This window comes from Anastrepha obliqua, chromosome 1, assembly GCF_027943255.1.
Source record: "Anastrepha obliqua isolate idAnaObli1 chromosome 1, idAnaObli1_1.0, whole genome shotgun sequence".
NCBI classification, from domain to species: Eukaryota; Metazoa; Arthropoda; class Insecta; order Diptera; family Tephritidae; genus Anastrepha; species Anastrepha obliqua.
Window position 1 is genome coordinate 176,351,311 of NC_072892.1, and position 16,511 is coordinate 176,367,821.

The 16,511-nt window shown below is 38.8% G+C and overlaps 1 protein-coding gene across 1 annotated transcript in view; it reads right to left on the bottom strand.

Moving 5' to 3' along the window:
• LOC129241666 (uncharacterized) overlaps positions 1 to 16,511 on the bottom strand; it is a 296,838-nt gene that overhangs the window by 124,679 nt on the left and 155,648 nt on the right. The window contains exons 17-21 of the mRNA XM_054878126.1: positions 14,683 to 14,931; positions 14,186 to 14,481; positions 11,465 to 11,585; positions 4,258 to 5,619; positions 3,868 to 4,124 (exon numbers count right to left, since the gene is read on the bottom strand). Coding sequence (XP_054734101.1) covers positions 3,868 to 4,124; positions 4,258 to 5,619; positions 11,465 to 11,585; positions 14,186 to 14,481; positions 14,683 to 14,931 — 2,285 coding nt within the window. The remainder of the gene's footprint in view (positions 1 to 3,867; positions 4,125 to 4,257; positions 5,620 to 11,464; positions 11,586 to 14,185; positions 14,482 to 14,682; positions 14,932 to 16,511) is intronic.

Consider the following 16,511-nt stretch of genomic DNA (forward strand, 5'->3'; position numbering starts at 1 on the left):
AAGCGACCACCTTGGCTCCTTGGCACCACAAGACGTACTAAGATTTCTTCGGTGGTAGGATAGATTTAAAAAAAATTAAAAGGCAATCCAAGTGCAGTACCATGGACTTAATTGTGTCTGAGAGCTGCAATTGCTAGTTGTCCCGACAAAAAAAAACAATACTTTGAAAGCTAAGAGTAACAAACTGTGTTGAAATTTCTGCTCGTAAGCAAGCTTTGGCAAGTCATCATGACTCGTTTAACGCCAGAACAAGGCTTCCAAATTGTGGAAATTTACTTTGAAGAAAAAAAAATGTTCTCTATGTTCATAGCACTTCGTTCATTTTACGTGCGGTTTACACGCTGGCGCCATCACCCTTATTCCTGTTCCTTATTTCCTTCTACATGAGGAAGGAGCTGACGTTACGGTGAATGGCGAGCGCTATCGCTTTGTTCACAAAAATGAATCAGCAAAATATCGACGACATTTGGTTCCCACAAGACGACGCAACTTGCCATACAGCGCACTTTTTAGATTTGTGGGGGGTTCGACAAGTCCAAGCACCCAGTCACGCTTAACAATCGATTTATTGGACTGATCGAATAGACCAGACTCAGCTTACCGCACTCTCTCCGGCACTGCAGCTTTTGTGATCAGCGGGGAGATACCCGTCGACCTCACGGCCCGAGAACGAATGGATGCTTGGGACTCCAAGAAGAAACACGTCATCACTAGCATCTCAGAAAGGAGATGCAAACCCATAATGCGGTGGCAAAGCCGAGTGGCCGATGGATAGCGAAACTTTTTCTATCGATAGGCAAATGCGTCCAAGGGAACTTCGGGGGAAGTGAATTACTTCTTAACTCAGTTCTGCTCGGGCCACGGATGCTTCCGGAGAAACCCATACCGTATGGGCAAGGTAAGCGATCCCAAGTGCATATACTGCATAACACTGAACACACGTTTTTGAATTGTGACAGATGGCTCGCGGAAAGAGATGCTCTAAGGAAGCAGATTGGCGACATCGCACCCAGCAACACATTCAGCAAAATGCTCGAACGAGAGGACAGCTGGAACGCGGTAAAGAGATACATCGAGGGCGTACTACGGAAAAAGATAGACCTCGACACAGTGCAACAAAGCCGAGCCGCACAGATAGATACACAAGAAGACCTAGCATAACAGATGGCTAGAAATGCGGTGCATCAAGGCGTGGGTGAATAGAATTGGTGCTTTATGGATGCCGTTCTGGGCCCTCCTGAAAAAATGCAGAAAATAGTGCCGGTAAGGGTACCTTCCCAGAAGGAGAGGAGGGATTGTCTTAATGACCACACCACTCGACGCAGTAGACAACAGTCGCTGTAAGTGCGAAGGCACCTACCTCATCCACCAAAACACAAAAACAAAACAAAAAAAAAGGAACATGTAACCCGTAGCAGCGGTGGACATATTCCGGATGAAATATTCAAACAATAAATGCCATTAAATTATCGACCAGATTATAATAAAAATGCATACAAACAACATCCCGGTTTTGTATTATCATTTTAAGTTCTCAAGCTCTTAAAAAACATCCGATACTTAAGCCCTAGAGAGAGTGAACATAAAAGCTACGTAGAGGCAGGTGAGATTGGAACTCATTACTCCTCAGTACGCTTCCGAGGCTCTTGCATGAACCTTAGCAGTTTATCGAAGGCAGCAGAGTATCGCTCGTCCAGTCTCCATACTGATCAAAACCGACCCACAAACATGCCATCTAAGTCTGGCGAAACCCGGACAGCGACAGAGAAAATACTCCTCATCTATCAAACAAAATATATGCAGTGGATCACCGATGATGCCTATGGTGTCCCTGATGATGATGCCTAAGGTGACCCCATGCACTGTAACACATAATAAGTCCTATCAAAGGTCACTCCTTCTCCGTCTGAGATGGTATTTTGCTACCACTCTGTCAAGCCCTTTTAGGAAACACTTGGTTGTTTTACAGGCGGGTGTCAATACTGCACCAAAGGCTCTCATAAGCTTTATTCATGAAAACTGTGATGTAACCGACTATTTTCGCTGTACTTGGCGCTAAAATTAACTCCCGTCCAATTGGATACTCCTAGGAACCGAAGTCGTCTTCAGCCAGTTCGTTTCTTTGAACACCATAGCGTCTCTGCCCTGCAACCTCATAAGTTCAAGCTCATTCCACCTTGTAACAGCTTTTAGCATCCACTTACACTCCTGGATAGTTTTTGAAGAGGTGTAAGCGGTTTCTGTGGTATCTATAATAAATTGGCCGTAACTGCAGGCTTCAATTTAATGTCCTCGCCACTTTTCGCCAATTATTCAGTCTGCTACTTTAAATATCGCGAAAAGATTCCAATTGAAAGACTGTTGCCATCACCACTCAAGTGGTCTAAAATTACTGTCCAAATGGCACCCAGCTCCATTACGAATTTCAGTTTTGGAGCAATCGGTAAAGAAAGTTCTTGTCGAGCTTCGCCAGAGCGTGTCTGGATCTCTCCATTGCTCGCTTATGGGACAGCTTTCTTTCTTTAAAAAGGAAATCAATGCAGTATTGCATTAGATGGCGAAAGCAGAGAATAACTGCTCTGACAACCTTCTAAGCACCTCTGTTCGGAATTCCGATCGTCGTGGAGAGGTATTAATGTATGTTACCGTAGTAGCAGATTAAAATGGAAGCATTTCATTTACTTTATCTCTGTCGAGAATTTCTGGTTTTTCTTATTACTTTTTTCGTCTTTCTAAATACCTTTTTTTTAAAGCTTTTTTGGAAAGCTTTTGTGGCGAACTATTTTTCTACAATGATGAGCAGACTGTAATGCTCGACTTGCGTTGCGACTACTGGAGCTATAAAAAGATGTCCTACGTAAGCTGTCACATGACACTGATCGATCAGATGACACCGATCGATTTGTTTATGAAGGGGCTTTGGAAATTTGGAGAAAGCGTTTCGGCATACCCGAATTCTATATCCCTACTACTTTAATGGCGCAGTAAATCAGATTATATCTGCAGAACGATGTCCTTCTGCAAAGTACGATTTAGTTCCGATATAGTGCTCTTGTATGCTCCGTGGGGGAACTACCCAAAACCGACTCAAGAGTTCAAATGAATTTTTTTATTGATCAGATAAGCGGCAAGCCGTCCCGCAATGTTGTGTGGTGTAAACGAAAGTAGTCGACACATTCTTCAATACGACTAAGACCAGGAAAAGTCGAAACGAACGGTCAGTACTCAAAGCACCAGGTTTCATCTCCTGTGATACAATTGTCTAAAGTATTATCCTGTTGACTGCACCGCTATTGCCAGCGAAGTGGGACCGGTTTCTAGTGGAAGGGGAAGGTCCAACGGTCATTTCCCCCCATCAGCCGATTCCGTTGATCGCTTGGCAGACGCTCCGCGCGGGAAGGCTCATTACTTTTCAATCAAACCCTGCATATTCTTTTAAAATAGTGGGCCCGAATATGAGCGAACACTTCCCACGACAATCGGTTCTACGTAACCGGAACGACCTGGATTTATATCCGGCTTAAGACTGTCACTTCAGCAGCATTCCCCGTATATGTATGGAGAATACTTACGTGCTGCAACAACAACAATAACATGAGCACACTTTTATTTCTTGGGAAACTTAAGATTCGCCGAAAAATCGTTTGGGACTTTTTGCATAAGACCAGTCTCAAGAAAAAGTTTGAGGTGTAGATGCCACATGAATTAGCGTAAAAGAAGTTTTTGAACTGAATTGACGTATGCCCCTTAGATCTAAATCGGATATTCATAACCCTGAAAATTTCATCGCTAAAATAAGACGAAAAAATGCGCAGAAGCCTTTGCTTCCTTTGCGTGCCAAACTTTTAAATCACATTGGGTACTCACCTTTTAACAAATTTACGCAACACATCCACATCGCTGAGACTCTCCACAGGAATCGTTGGCAGTTTACCACTCGCAGCTGCCACCGTCGCTGACGCCGAGGATGTTGCTTTAGACGCTTGACCAGCGCGTTTGGCTGGCGACAATTGCTCTATCCGTTGCTCACGTTGTTGTTGCTGATAAATTTCAAATGGTGTCACAGCATAAGCGTAGAATTGGTTCGTGCGCAGCACTGCGATGCCAATGGCCGCCAAAATGTGCTGAAGCGAAATACAAAAAATACAAAGCAAAGAGAGAGTTAAACAACAACTGCAATGAATATACAAAAAACCGTTATATTTATACGTAAATATGTAAACGCATTTCTCACTTTTTACGCTTCTCACAACTCACCATTGGTATTTGTGCGCCACCCGCACCGCCGCCATTATCGAACTCAGCCTGAGCGCAGCTACCTGCAGCACCGCCAAACGTACTCGCACCACCCGTCGCCATAGCCATGCTGCTACCGCCACCAACGCCCATCGCACCACCGCCGCCACCACTCAGCGCCCCGCCTTTGCCCGCACTGCCAGAGAGATAGGCGGTTGAGAGACGCTCACCGCCATTTGTTGACTCTTCGGCACGCAACTCTATCAATTTCGCTATGAAAACCGCCTGTGGGGCGTACGCTTGCAACAAGCGTCCAACAGCAGCATCATTCACGTCTGCTTCGTTGCCTGCTTGCAAAGTGCTTTCCAACTCTGCTGCCGCCGCGGCTGTACCTAAATTATTGAAGATATCTTGGGCTTCGCTCTCTATGGATTTTTCGTCATCAGCGCCTCCACGACTGCTTACGCCAGCACCACTTGCCTGCTTGTAATGTTTATAGAAGATTGTGTGTTGCAGCGTCTGCCTGGCGGCCAACACCAAGACATGCAGCACACGGCACAACAACAAATTGCGTGTCTGCACCGATAATACGCTACCAAATGTTGCAGTGTTAATGACTGCATTCGCAGCAGTCGTGGCTGGGGTGATCGGTGCGGCAGTTGGTTTTTCCATTTGATTAAGTTCCGTCCAAATGAAGCGTTGTTGCAGCAACGCGCCAATGCACTGCAATAAAGTGCGTGTATTTTGTGAGTGTGCTCGGTGGAGGTGTTGGTGCTGCTGCTGTAGAAGTTGCTGGGCGCGCCCGCAACACCAGTCCAAGAAGCCTAGTAGCGTTGCCACATGCTCCGGCCGCAAGAGCTGCTCGCGCACAAATTTATCGATGAATTTCGACTCAATGTACAGCAACGCGCCGTGCTCCACCTTCTTTATGCACTCCAAGAAGGTGACAACAGCATGGCATAGGTAAAGCCCACCACCATCGTCGTCCGACACACATTCCACAGTCTCGATAGCCGTCCGCTCTGACGAAACACCTGCCCCCTGCGCTGCCACAATTGTTGGCATTATCGGTGCTATGTTCTGGTTACTCTTATTGTCTGCGGCAATTTTCGCACTAATGCGTGTCATCAAGACGGTGCATGTAACGCGCACTAATGGATTCGGTTGCATGTAGTGAATGTGTGGATTATGTTGAATGCAGTTGTTGCGGAAGGTTGCCAGCATCGCTTGCATTGAGCTGGCGATTGCATGTCGTAGCACACGCGCCACTGCGAACTCGCTGTTGTCAAATATCTTGCAGAGCTTTTGCTCGGATTGTATCTCTAGCAAGATACGTGAAAGGTGTTGGACTCCATAGTCGGATTGTGCGGAGAATTTAATTAACTGCAAAATTGTTGGAGGGAAAGAAGAAATGGAGAAAGGTGAAAATTGGTAGCGCAATTTGTTTTCATGCAATTCGAAGAAGAGAAGCAAAAACGAATTGGAAGAAAGTTTTAAATGACCAAAAAAATGAAATGGTGAAATGGTTGATTATAGGAAGCATGGGAAAAACGGGTAAGGAGTGGCGATAAAGTAAAAGAAAAATAATTGCACTTTCATGATGAACATCTAAATAACATAACATAACATAACATAACATAACATAACATAACATAACATAACATAACATAACATAACATAACATAACATAACATAACATAACATAACATAACATAACATAACATAACATAACATAACATAACATAACATAACATAACATAACATAACATAACATAACATAACATAACATAACATAACATAACATAACATAACATAACATAACATAACATAACATAACATAACATAACATAACATAACATAACATAACATAACATAACATAACATAACATAACATATTTGAAATCGACACTGAAGTAAGCAAAGAATAGTCTTTAAGACACCAAGCAACTTCACCTTCTGTATGACAACCTCAATCCGAATGAAGATATACAGTCACATACATAAGTATAGGCCCAATAACGTCAATGGAAAAAAAATCAAGTTTTTCAAATCAACAATAACAAAAACTGTTTATTCCACATAAGTTACGCATACTCACACATTTTAGTTAAAAAATCAAGTTTTAGTTTTTAAAAATTCACAAGTTAAAAGAAAAGTAATAGTACAGTTCTTTTAAATGTTTAAAATGTAAGGATACCCTTAAAGGTTAGTACTTCGTTGGAAGGCCTTTTAGTTTTAATACGGCTTGCAATCTATTCGGCATTGAGAGCATCAATTTTTTCGTAAATTCTTCGCCAGTATTAAGCCATTCTTCTTTTAATGCTGTTTTCAATTCAGGCTTCGTGGAAATCGCACATTTTCTGATTCGCGCCAATTCCTCCCACAAGTGCTCAATAGGATTGTGATCCGGAGACTGTGGGGAGTCGGCAGAACATGTGCCGTGTGATAATCAAGGCACATCTTTACAACATGCGTCGTGTGCTTAAGGTCATTAACATGCTGAAATGTGAAGGATTTTGGAAGGTTTCAATTGATCTGCACTTTTTTCCGATTTTCTCTCTATATGTTTAAATAAACTGATTTGTCTATTAGACCTTCAATAAATACAAGCACCCCCACACCTGCAGCAGGCATGCAACCCCAAACCATTAATCCTGCACCACTGTACTTCACACTTGTTGCTGGATTTTTTGCTGCGTAAGCTGTGTTACGTTTTCGCCACACAGTCATGCGGCCATCTGAACGAAAAATTTAAAATTTGCTTTCATCTGAAAAGAATACAAAACAGTAGCTAAGAGACTGGTTTTCCAATTGTTTTGCATATGTCACCCTTTTCTTTTGGTTGGCTGCAGATATTAAGGGCTTGCGCCACGCCACACATGCTTTGTACCAGCCTGATGCCGTACTCGTCTAACTGTTTAGGCATAGATTTCTTTGCCAAAATCTTGCCAAAATTTCTGTGAGGTCTTCGACTGGCCATGTTTTCCAATTCTGACCACAAACTGTAGTCCAATGGATTCTGATCTGGACTTCCAGATGAACAATAAGGAATAGGAATGTTGTTTTTTAACTCTCTTGGGTGGTTTTTGCCTTATGGTCTGCAGCGGAACCTTGCTGGAAGATCCAACGCTAAAAATATTTAGAAAACTTCAAGGTATGCAGTTTATAGTGCACTTTCAATATAATAAAGTCTAAAGTTGAAGTCGCTCGAAAAAAGGGTTGATCTTCGACATGCGATGTTGACAATTTTCGCACATGTTGGTAAGTCTTTTAAATGGAGGGAAATACTCCCCTTCTCAGCGAATAAAATTTTCACAAATCCACGAGAGTTTTGAGCCACTTAAAACTTGCACATGAACTGTTATACTAATACGAGGGTGATTTGAAAAGTACATGCAAAACTAGGTTAGGTCAGATATATCTGCTGATCTGAATAGATCTCACGTAGACCGCAAGCGATCGTAGTGTTACCGTTACAGTTTGTGAAACACTTCTTGGCGAGTTTTAATAAGCAGTTTAAACTTTTTTCATATCCTAGACAGTTGTAACGAGTTCTACTTAGAACAGGGCAATGGCAAAGGAGGTGTTCAAACGTACGACTTTCTACTTCTCACATATTACATGCCAATACACCAATAAAATAGAGTGTAAATTAAAAATCGCTCAAAAATAGGGTTGATTTTGGACAATTTTTTTGACATACGATGTTGACAACTTTCTTTCATTCAAAACATCTTCTAAACAGGGGGAAATACTCCATTTCTCACCGAATAAAATTTTCAAAAATCAGCGGGAGTTTTGAGTCACTTAAAACTTGGACTTTGTATTCCTAGTACGACGGTCGTTTGAAAAGTACGTGCAAAACTAAAGTAAAAAAGTTCGTGGAGCAATTCAGTTTTTAACTGCGTGATATGAAGTGGGACAATGACCCGTCAGTAATCCAACCAATATTTTGCATTGTTTCCTTGGAAATGAAGTTGAAGTAAAGTTGGGTGTTTTCGAGTTGCAAGTTCGTAGCATTATGTTGGCAATCGTATGCGAGGACGAGGCTTCCCACATAGACTGGTCTTGCAGAATTAGTCGTTTATCTAGTTCCGTTTTCAAAGCTGAGAGTGAGGGATATATGTTCGGCGTACTCATCCTAGGCAAATGGATGCCTGCCTTAGCAAACTCGTCAACTCTATCATTTCCCTACATTCCCTTCTGCCTTGGTAACCAGTAAATTGTCACCTGTCCATTCTCGCAGAGTTCATCCAATTCGTATCTACATACAATGTTGCACACCTCCCGAGCTAGTCATTACAGCCTTTATTGCTTTAATAGCAGCTTGACTGTCGATGAAGATGTTTATGGGAGTGTCGAGAGGTGAGATTCCAAGGCAAATTCAACTGCTTTGATTACAGCATAGATCTCAGCTTGAAATACGAACGATTTGGAAGTCTATTTCCATTAAATTTGCGACCATCACTGCTGAGGCGTGAGCTGGTGCGTTGTCGCGATGGAAAAAAATCTAAATCAAAAAAATCACGCGACTTGCGCGATTCAAACAAATCACAAAAAAAGGCTGATCTGGCTGAAACTTGATTTGTGTTCTTCCAAGAAATGCTGCTAACTAAACATAACATCGATACGCGCCAGTATTGACATCTTCTTGGCTTTGCGTGGACTTTTCAAACGGCCCTTCTATTAAATGGGCTATAAATCTGCATGCGCGAAAAGCTTGGAATAATATTGATGAATTTTTGAAATAATTTTTTTTTAACTTACTTTTGAAATTTTTATTTTTTTTTTATTTTTTTTTTTTATAATTTTTTTTGTTTTAATTTTTAATTTTTTGTTTACTTTTTTGTTTTATTTGTTTAATTTTTATTTTTATTATTTTTTTTTAATTATTTTTTATTTCTTTAAATTTTTTTATTTTTTTTAGTTTTAGTTTTTATCTTTTAATATTTTATTTTCCCCCCCCCCTTCCTTTAATTTATATTAAATTGTATTACTATTACTATAAATCTGCATATCCAGCACTTTGGGAAAAGCTCTGAATAAAAAGTTGGAAATATTGATGTATTTTTTAAATTTATATTTTTATATTTCAAATTTTTTTTATTAACAATTTTTTATATTTTATATTTACAATTTTTTTTTTAACTTTTTTTATATTTTTTTTTAATTTTGTTTTTAGTTTTTAATTTTTTTAATTTTTCACCCCTTTTTTAATTTCTGTTAAATTGATTTAAATTAAGATTTTTTTTAAATTAATTTCTTACTTCATTTTTTTAGTTTTTGTTAATTTTATTTTTTTAATTTTTTTCGCTACTTTTTTTAATTTGTGTGAAATTGTATTAAATGTTCTATAAATCTGCATATCCAGAATTTCGGGAAAAGCTCTGAATAAAAAGTTGGAAATATTCATTGATGTATTTTTTAAATTTTATTTTTTTTAATTAATTTCTTTTTTAATTTTCAATTTAATTTTTTTTTTAGTTTTTTTAAATTTTTTTTATTTTTATTTAATTTTTTTTTTAATTTCTTTTTTAAATTTTACCTTTCTTCTTTTTTTAAATTTATTTTAAATTGTATTAAATTGACTATAAATATGCATCCCTAGAATTTCGCGAAAAACTCTGAATAAAACGCTGAAAATATTGGCGTATTTTTTAAATTTATATTTTGATATTTTAAATTCTTTTTATCTAAATTTTTTTTTTAATTTTTAATTAATTTATTTTTTTGTATTTAGTTATTTATTTTTTTAATATTTTTTTTTTTTAATTTCGCCCCCCCTTTTTAATTTGTGTTAAATAGATCTAAATTTAGATTTTTTTAAATAAGTTTCTTACTTTATTTTTTTTTAATATTTTTTTTTTATTTTTATTTTTTTTAATGTTTTTTGTTACTTTTTTAAATTTGTTTTAAATTGTATTAAATGGGTTGTAAGTCTGCATACCCAGAACGCCTCACAAAGCTCTGAATAAAAATTTAAAATATTAATATATTTTTAAATTAACTTTTTAATTTAAAAGTTTTTTAATTTATAATTTTTTATATTTTTTATTTTCAAAATATTTTTTTATTTTTTTGTTTTTATTTGTTGAACTGGTTGTGCACTTTATATTATACAAAGTTTGGTGTAGCGAGCATTATACGAGCTTATAAAAACATAAAACCCACAAATTAAATACAAAAACAACAAAATATTGTTAAAACATGGTAATTCTTCGCGCTACTATTATTTTCTACACAAGTGTACTTGTGTACATAAAAAAATAATGAGCACCGTTGTCAAGTATTTAACTTCAATTTGAAATGAAACTCGTATTGAAAAGACCCTGTAGCAGCGTAAAACATTAAAGGGGTGAAAATTTATGCAAAATGACCAAAAAATAATAATTTTAATCTAGGAAACTTAATGAAAATTTTTTTGCAGCAAATCAAAAATATGCGGGAGTTCAATAAATGATTCTGCTTTTCAATGAGTGAATTTTTTGCTCAGTATTTTTGTTTTTTTTTTTTTTTGCAATAAGCAAACAAATTACATTTTTCATTTCGAGTGCATAACGCACTGCAATTTTAGATTTATTTGATTTTTTTATTTCTTTTTTTTGTGATGCTCTCTAGTGAATATTACATTTTTAAATGCACAATCACGGAATTAGTTGCATAAAATATTGATTCAGCAATTTATTTAAGCACCTTGGTAATTGCTTTCAGTTGCAAGCATTCCGCTGGTGCAAGTACTACACTAAAGTACAGTAAAATAAATTTAAAAAAATATGCAAAACGTGATTGCGCGCCATTCGTAATATGCAAATGAAATGCTATACGCTCATAACTACAAATAAAAAAAGATAGAAAATAAAAATAATATAAAAAACAGGCAGCAAAAAGTACTCATAAAAATCTGCGCAGTATAATCAATAAAATAATTGGCAAATAACTATGGATACCACTAAAATGAAATACAATCCATAGAGAAGGCAAAAAAGGAAGCACTTCAGCAGAACGTTTGAAAAAATTAGCAAAAACAAACAAAACCAAAAACAAAACACTAAACACAACTAATGGTGAGCAATTATTGTAGGAAAAATGAGAGGAGTATAAAGTGAATGATTTCAAGTCATCACTACTTAAGGAAGATAGTCGCATAAGGGTACGAGTAATACTCGGGTGGGAGGCAACAAAGCAGAAGCGCACAAGTAGCGCTCAAGTGTGCCAACGATAGACTCACCTGACTCAACAGCCACTTCTCGTCAATTATGCGCTGCTGCTGCTGCTGTTGCTGCTGCTCTGCTAATGGCTCAGCAACAGCCGGTGTGCATTCTTGAGTGTCCAACAACAATTGCTGCCAGCTGCTTAATAGCAATCGAGTGCAGGAAAAGTACATGCAAGAGAATAATTCAAAAGGGAATAGAGAAAAAATAATAAGAAATAAATAAATCAGCATATTAGTGAATGTAAAGGCGAAAAAAAAATCTCTAGTGATTACAAGTCTTGTATATGTAAAGGGTGATCAGATTGGAGGTAATTTTTCCGATAGGTTTTTGTTTTTTTGACAGAGCACGCGTGACTACTGTCAAGCTAAATACAATATTTTTTTTTTTATTCATTGATATTTCGTCACGGAAAGACTTACGCCTTAACAAGATTTACAAATCGTACAATTATTTGTATTACGAAAATCGACGCTCTGTGAAAAGTGTTCATCGCGCGCTTAGCCCAACTTAAGGTGTACAGTACCTGGCCATTGAATTATGACCGGTGATAAAAATTACATATTTATGGCTTTGAGAGCGAATAAAAAGCAAACGGTTTTAAAGCTTTTAAAAAAGGTAACATATCTGTTTTTATTAAAAGCTTCTTGACAGTATTGCATTAAAACTATTTATTTTATTATTGCATTAAAACCATTTATGTTGACCCTTGAAAGCACACAAGCTTCAGAATATCCTTATCGGGGCCTTCTGCGAACACAATTTGCTGTTTTTGTGACCGCTTCCAATCGGCATTCATCGCTGAAGATGACCTGTAAGAAGAAAAACAAAACCCCAAAAAGTGTGAATATTCACATCTTCTTACTGCTATTTGACAAAGGAAAAGAATGTTTTTTTTTAACTATTTCCAATATTCCGCGTCGAAGTCTTTGTGAAGTTGTGCCCAAAGTTTCCGCCAATTTCGCGTTTGATTTGCTGGTCTTCTGCAAAAAAGGCAATTTTCGTGTAAGCGTCGTCGTGACGTTCATTCCGAAATATTTACTCCAGATTCCTGAGCCTCTCTTAAAATCATCCGACTTGAAGCATTTCTGTTCCAGAGAACTGTTTGGACGATTTTGCGATCCTGCCTGGTTGAGGTGATGCGTTCTCGGTGACAATTTTGGCGATTGTGTGAAGTTACCGCTAAAACGTTGTTGGTATTTTTCAACTTTTTGGCAACATTTACCACAGACGCCTTGGATATTCCAACGGTTCTTGCTATGTCTGCATAGCTCAGGTTCTTAGCTTTCAAAATAACTGCAATTTGTTGCTTTTGTCCCGATGTCAAATCCGACTTTCGGTCTATTTTCTAAAAAAAACTGGTTAAATTGAAAAACAAGGATAATCCACGTGACAAATTAAAAAGATATGTATATTTTGTACTCACTGTTGTTATATTATATTTTAGATATATGAATATTCACTATTCAATTCTTTCACTTTTCAGAGGATGTCAATTAGTTTTTTTATGCTCCTCACACAAGATCGAATTAATTCGCACTGGCACTTGCACTCTTAAGTTTTCACTTATAAGCAAAAAAACTGATGCTTTTCTAATCGTAGCAGGCCAATTGACCGGAAGTTCTTAAAACCATCTAAGAACAGGTTAAAAACCCCTCAATACCGTTTTTATTTGGAAAAGCCCAAATTAGATTGAAAATTTTACCTGATATTTGAAGTTTTGAGACAAAATGCCATCGGTCATCATTCAATGGCCAGGTACTGTATACGAGTGTTGAAGTTGAAAAACTTAAGAATAATTTTACAGTTTTGGATGATACTCGACCGATTAGACTACATGCAGGCCGAAGTGAAGAGGAAATTGCGGCTAATGAGAATTTTGCGAAAGACCTGGAAGAATCGATTCGGCGCCGATCTCTCTTTAGGCACTTGAAAAACTCGCCGAAGATCCGCATTCTGACACTCAAACTTTGTTCAGGGTTGAGGTTCGCTTTTGGCTTAATGGCTACGTCAATAGGCCAAACTGTCATATTTGGGCTGAAGAGCAACTCGAAGCCATTCAAGAGCAACCATTACATCCATTGAAAACACGGGGTTGGGTGCGGCCTATGAGCTGGAGCATTCATCGGCCTATATTTCTTCAAAGACGAGGCTAGCGCCAATGTAATAGTGAATGGCGAACGCTAACGCGCCATGATAAATGACTTTTTGATGCCGGATGCCGGAAATTGTAGCTCGTGAACTCCACAACATTTGGTTCCAACAAGACGGCGCTACTTGTCATGCAGCGCGAGAAACAATGGATTTACTGCGTCGTCGTTTCGGTGAGCCATTTATCTCTCGTGTCGGACCAGTGGATTGGCCCCCAAGATCGTACAATATCACACCTTTGGGCTTCTATTTGTGGGGATATCCAAAGTCCGAATTCTTTGTCGATAAACCAGCTGCGATTGAGGCATTCAAAGCCAAAATTGCTAAAGCTATTCACGAGATACCGACGGAAGTCCTCCAGCGAGTCATTCAAAATTAGTGTTTACGGCTGGCCGAACCAAATTACAGCGCAGTTGCGGCCAACATTTACAAGGGATTATCTTTAAAAAATAAATGTATTGAAAGGTTCTACACAAAAATCCATTTAAGTTTTCGTTGTTTTACTGCAATTTAAAATCCGATACCCCCAATCTGATCACCCTTTATTTCAATAAATGCATTTATGTATGTAGTTGTAGGCAACTTACAAAGTCGTTGAGCTGCCTGTTTCCACCGATGACTGCTCCCCAGCCAATTCCGTCAATTGCCTCAACAACTGTGGCCTTTTGAGGGGCGCCACGCTGCAGTTAATCACAAGGCGACGCGCCAAACGCTCCAAACGCACCTGCAATGCGCGCGCCCGTGTGCCACAGCGTGCATGTAGACGTTGCAGTAGCTGCAAACTAAGCAGCGTAAATTCCAGATTACATTTCTGCGCAGCAATTCCACTAATCGCTGTGTTGCACAAGCGGAGCAGCAAAGGTGGCAGTGCGCGTATTGTATGCTGTGGCAGAAAAGAGAAAATCGCAACAGAAAAAATAGAAAAAAAAAATATGGAAAAGTAGTATTACGCAAATGCTTAATTGATGAGAACAAAGACAACAACAAATAGCGCAAAATAAATTCTAGAAATAAAAACTAAAAGCAGTAAATATGGAAATATGAGGAAAAAAACTCATAATAAACCGTTAAGTAGCATACGAACCTTGTTGAGCGCATTTGCATGTTGCAGCAACACACGCAACCATAAAGCGCCCAACTCGCCGGCTGCGTCCGCTGGGGCCTGCGCCTTTGTTGTCGTTGTTGTAGCTGATGCCGTTGCCGCAGCCGCTGCCATTTCGCACAAATCGCTGACGAACACAAAATTCTCCGTAATTAGGAAATTCACAACGGCTGCTCCGCCCGCATCCAACAGTTGCCGCACTTGTTGCACCGTCCAGTTGCGCGCATCAGGCTACAAGCAAGCAGAGTGAGTTGAAAATAATTATTAGACCACAAATTGAATGAGATCGCGTAAAAAGTGAACGCGCAAATTAGTGTACGAATGCACAAATCTTCCGCGTGCCGGGGTATGGCGGCGGCGGCGTCAGTGGGGTATGTTCGAGTGGTGTTAAGTAGAGCAGAATGAGCTGAGGAAAATTAAAAACTGAAATTCACGTTGAATTACAATATACACAAGAGTGCATGACGACGCTGAGTGGTCAGTAAATTTGTGCTGCCTAAGCGCATTCTCGCAGCATTCGCTTGAGGCGCCACAATCACATGGCACATGGCACTCACTGCGAATGTGGCAGTAATGAGCGCGCTGAGGCAGGCGTACGCGCGTAATGGTCCACGTCGTCGATGTCGATGTCGCTGTCGCTCCGACTGTCGTCTGAATGGCTATTGTGCCATATAAAGCATTTAAAGTGTAGTTTGGACTTAATTAAAATAGTTTTCTACGTGATTGCATAAATCACGAAAATTTGTTTGAAGTGCCGCTTAGCGCACTTGCCTTATTTTAATACACATGATTTCGTTTTTTCTTTCTTGCTGTTTTGAATATTTTTTTTTAGATTTGTAAATTTCTACCTTCATATGGAACTGAATTTTGGCTCTCTGAATTTCTACCAAAAATCTTGATCCCAGCTAATGGTATGAAAACAAAGAATAACTTTGAGATTCGTCAACTGATTGCCTTTGGTAGACAATCTTCTTTTAACTTAAATCCAGTCGAATTTTACCCATAAATCGCTTTACATCGTCAGCAACAGCAACACGTCGAACTAGTTACGCTTCTTCTTCTTTTTCATCTTCTTCTTTTTCATCTTCTTCTTTTTCTTCTTCTTCTTCTTCTTGTTCTTCTTTTTCTTCTTCTTTTTCTTCTTCTTCTTCTTCTATTTCTTCTTCTTCTTCTTCTATTTCTTCTTCTTCTTCTTCTTTTCCTTCTTCTTCTTTTCCTTCTTCTTCTTTTGCTTCTTTTTCTTCTTTTTCTTCTTCTTCTTCTTTTTCTTCTTCTTCTTCTTCTTCTTCTTCTTTTTCTTCTTCTTCTTCTTCTTCTTGATTGACGCGATAACCGCAGTTTGCGCCGCATAATCTGAATTGTCTGACCTCGAATTATACCGAACATTGAACTACTGAGAAAGTCTAATCAATCCTATGTGTCGACTGAAATCCACAGAACAAAATGACAATTGATCGGCCGCATCTTGAGGAAGAGTGACGACAACATCGCCAAACAGGCGCTGCGATGGAACCCCTTTCAACAGACGGGAGAAAATGTAGACAGAACCACCTGGCGCTGTTCAACGGTGCCTGAAATAAGGTCTTTGAATAAGACTTAGAACGAATTTAGAGCCCTTGCACAAAACCGTTTTCGATGGCACATACGAGTTGTCGACGCCCTATGCATTACTCCCGCAGAATAGTCTGCGCATTATTTGCATTATGGCTGCTAAAACAAGCAAAAAAAAATAAAAAGAAAATAACAGTGGACAAGCATCAGTGGCGCCAGCAAGAGGAAGCGGGCAATCGCTGTAATAACGCAGACACACC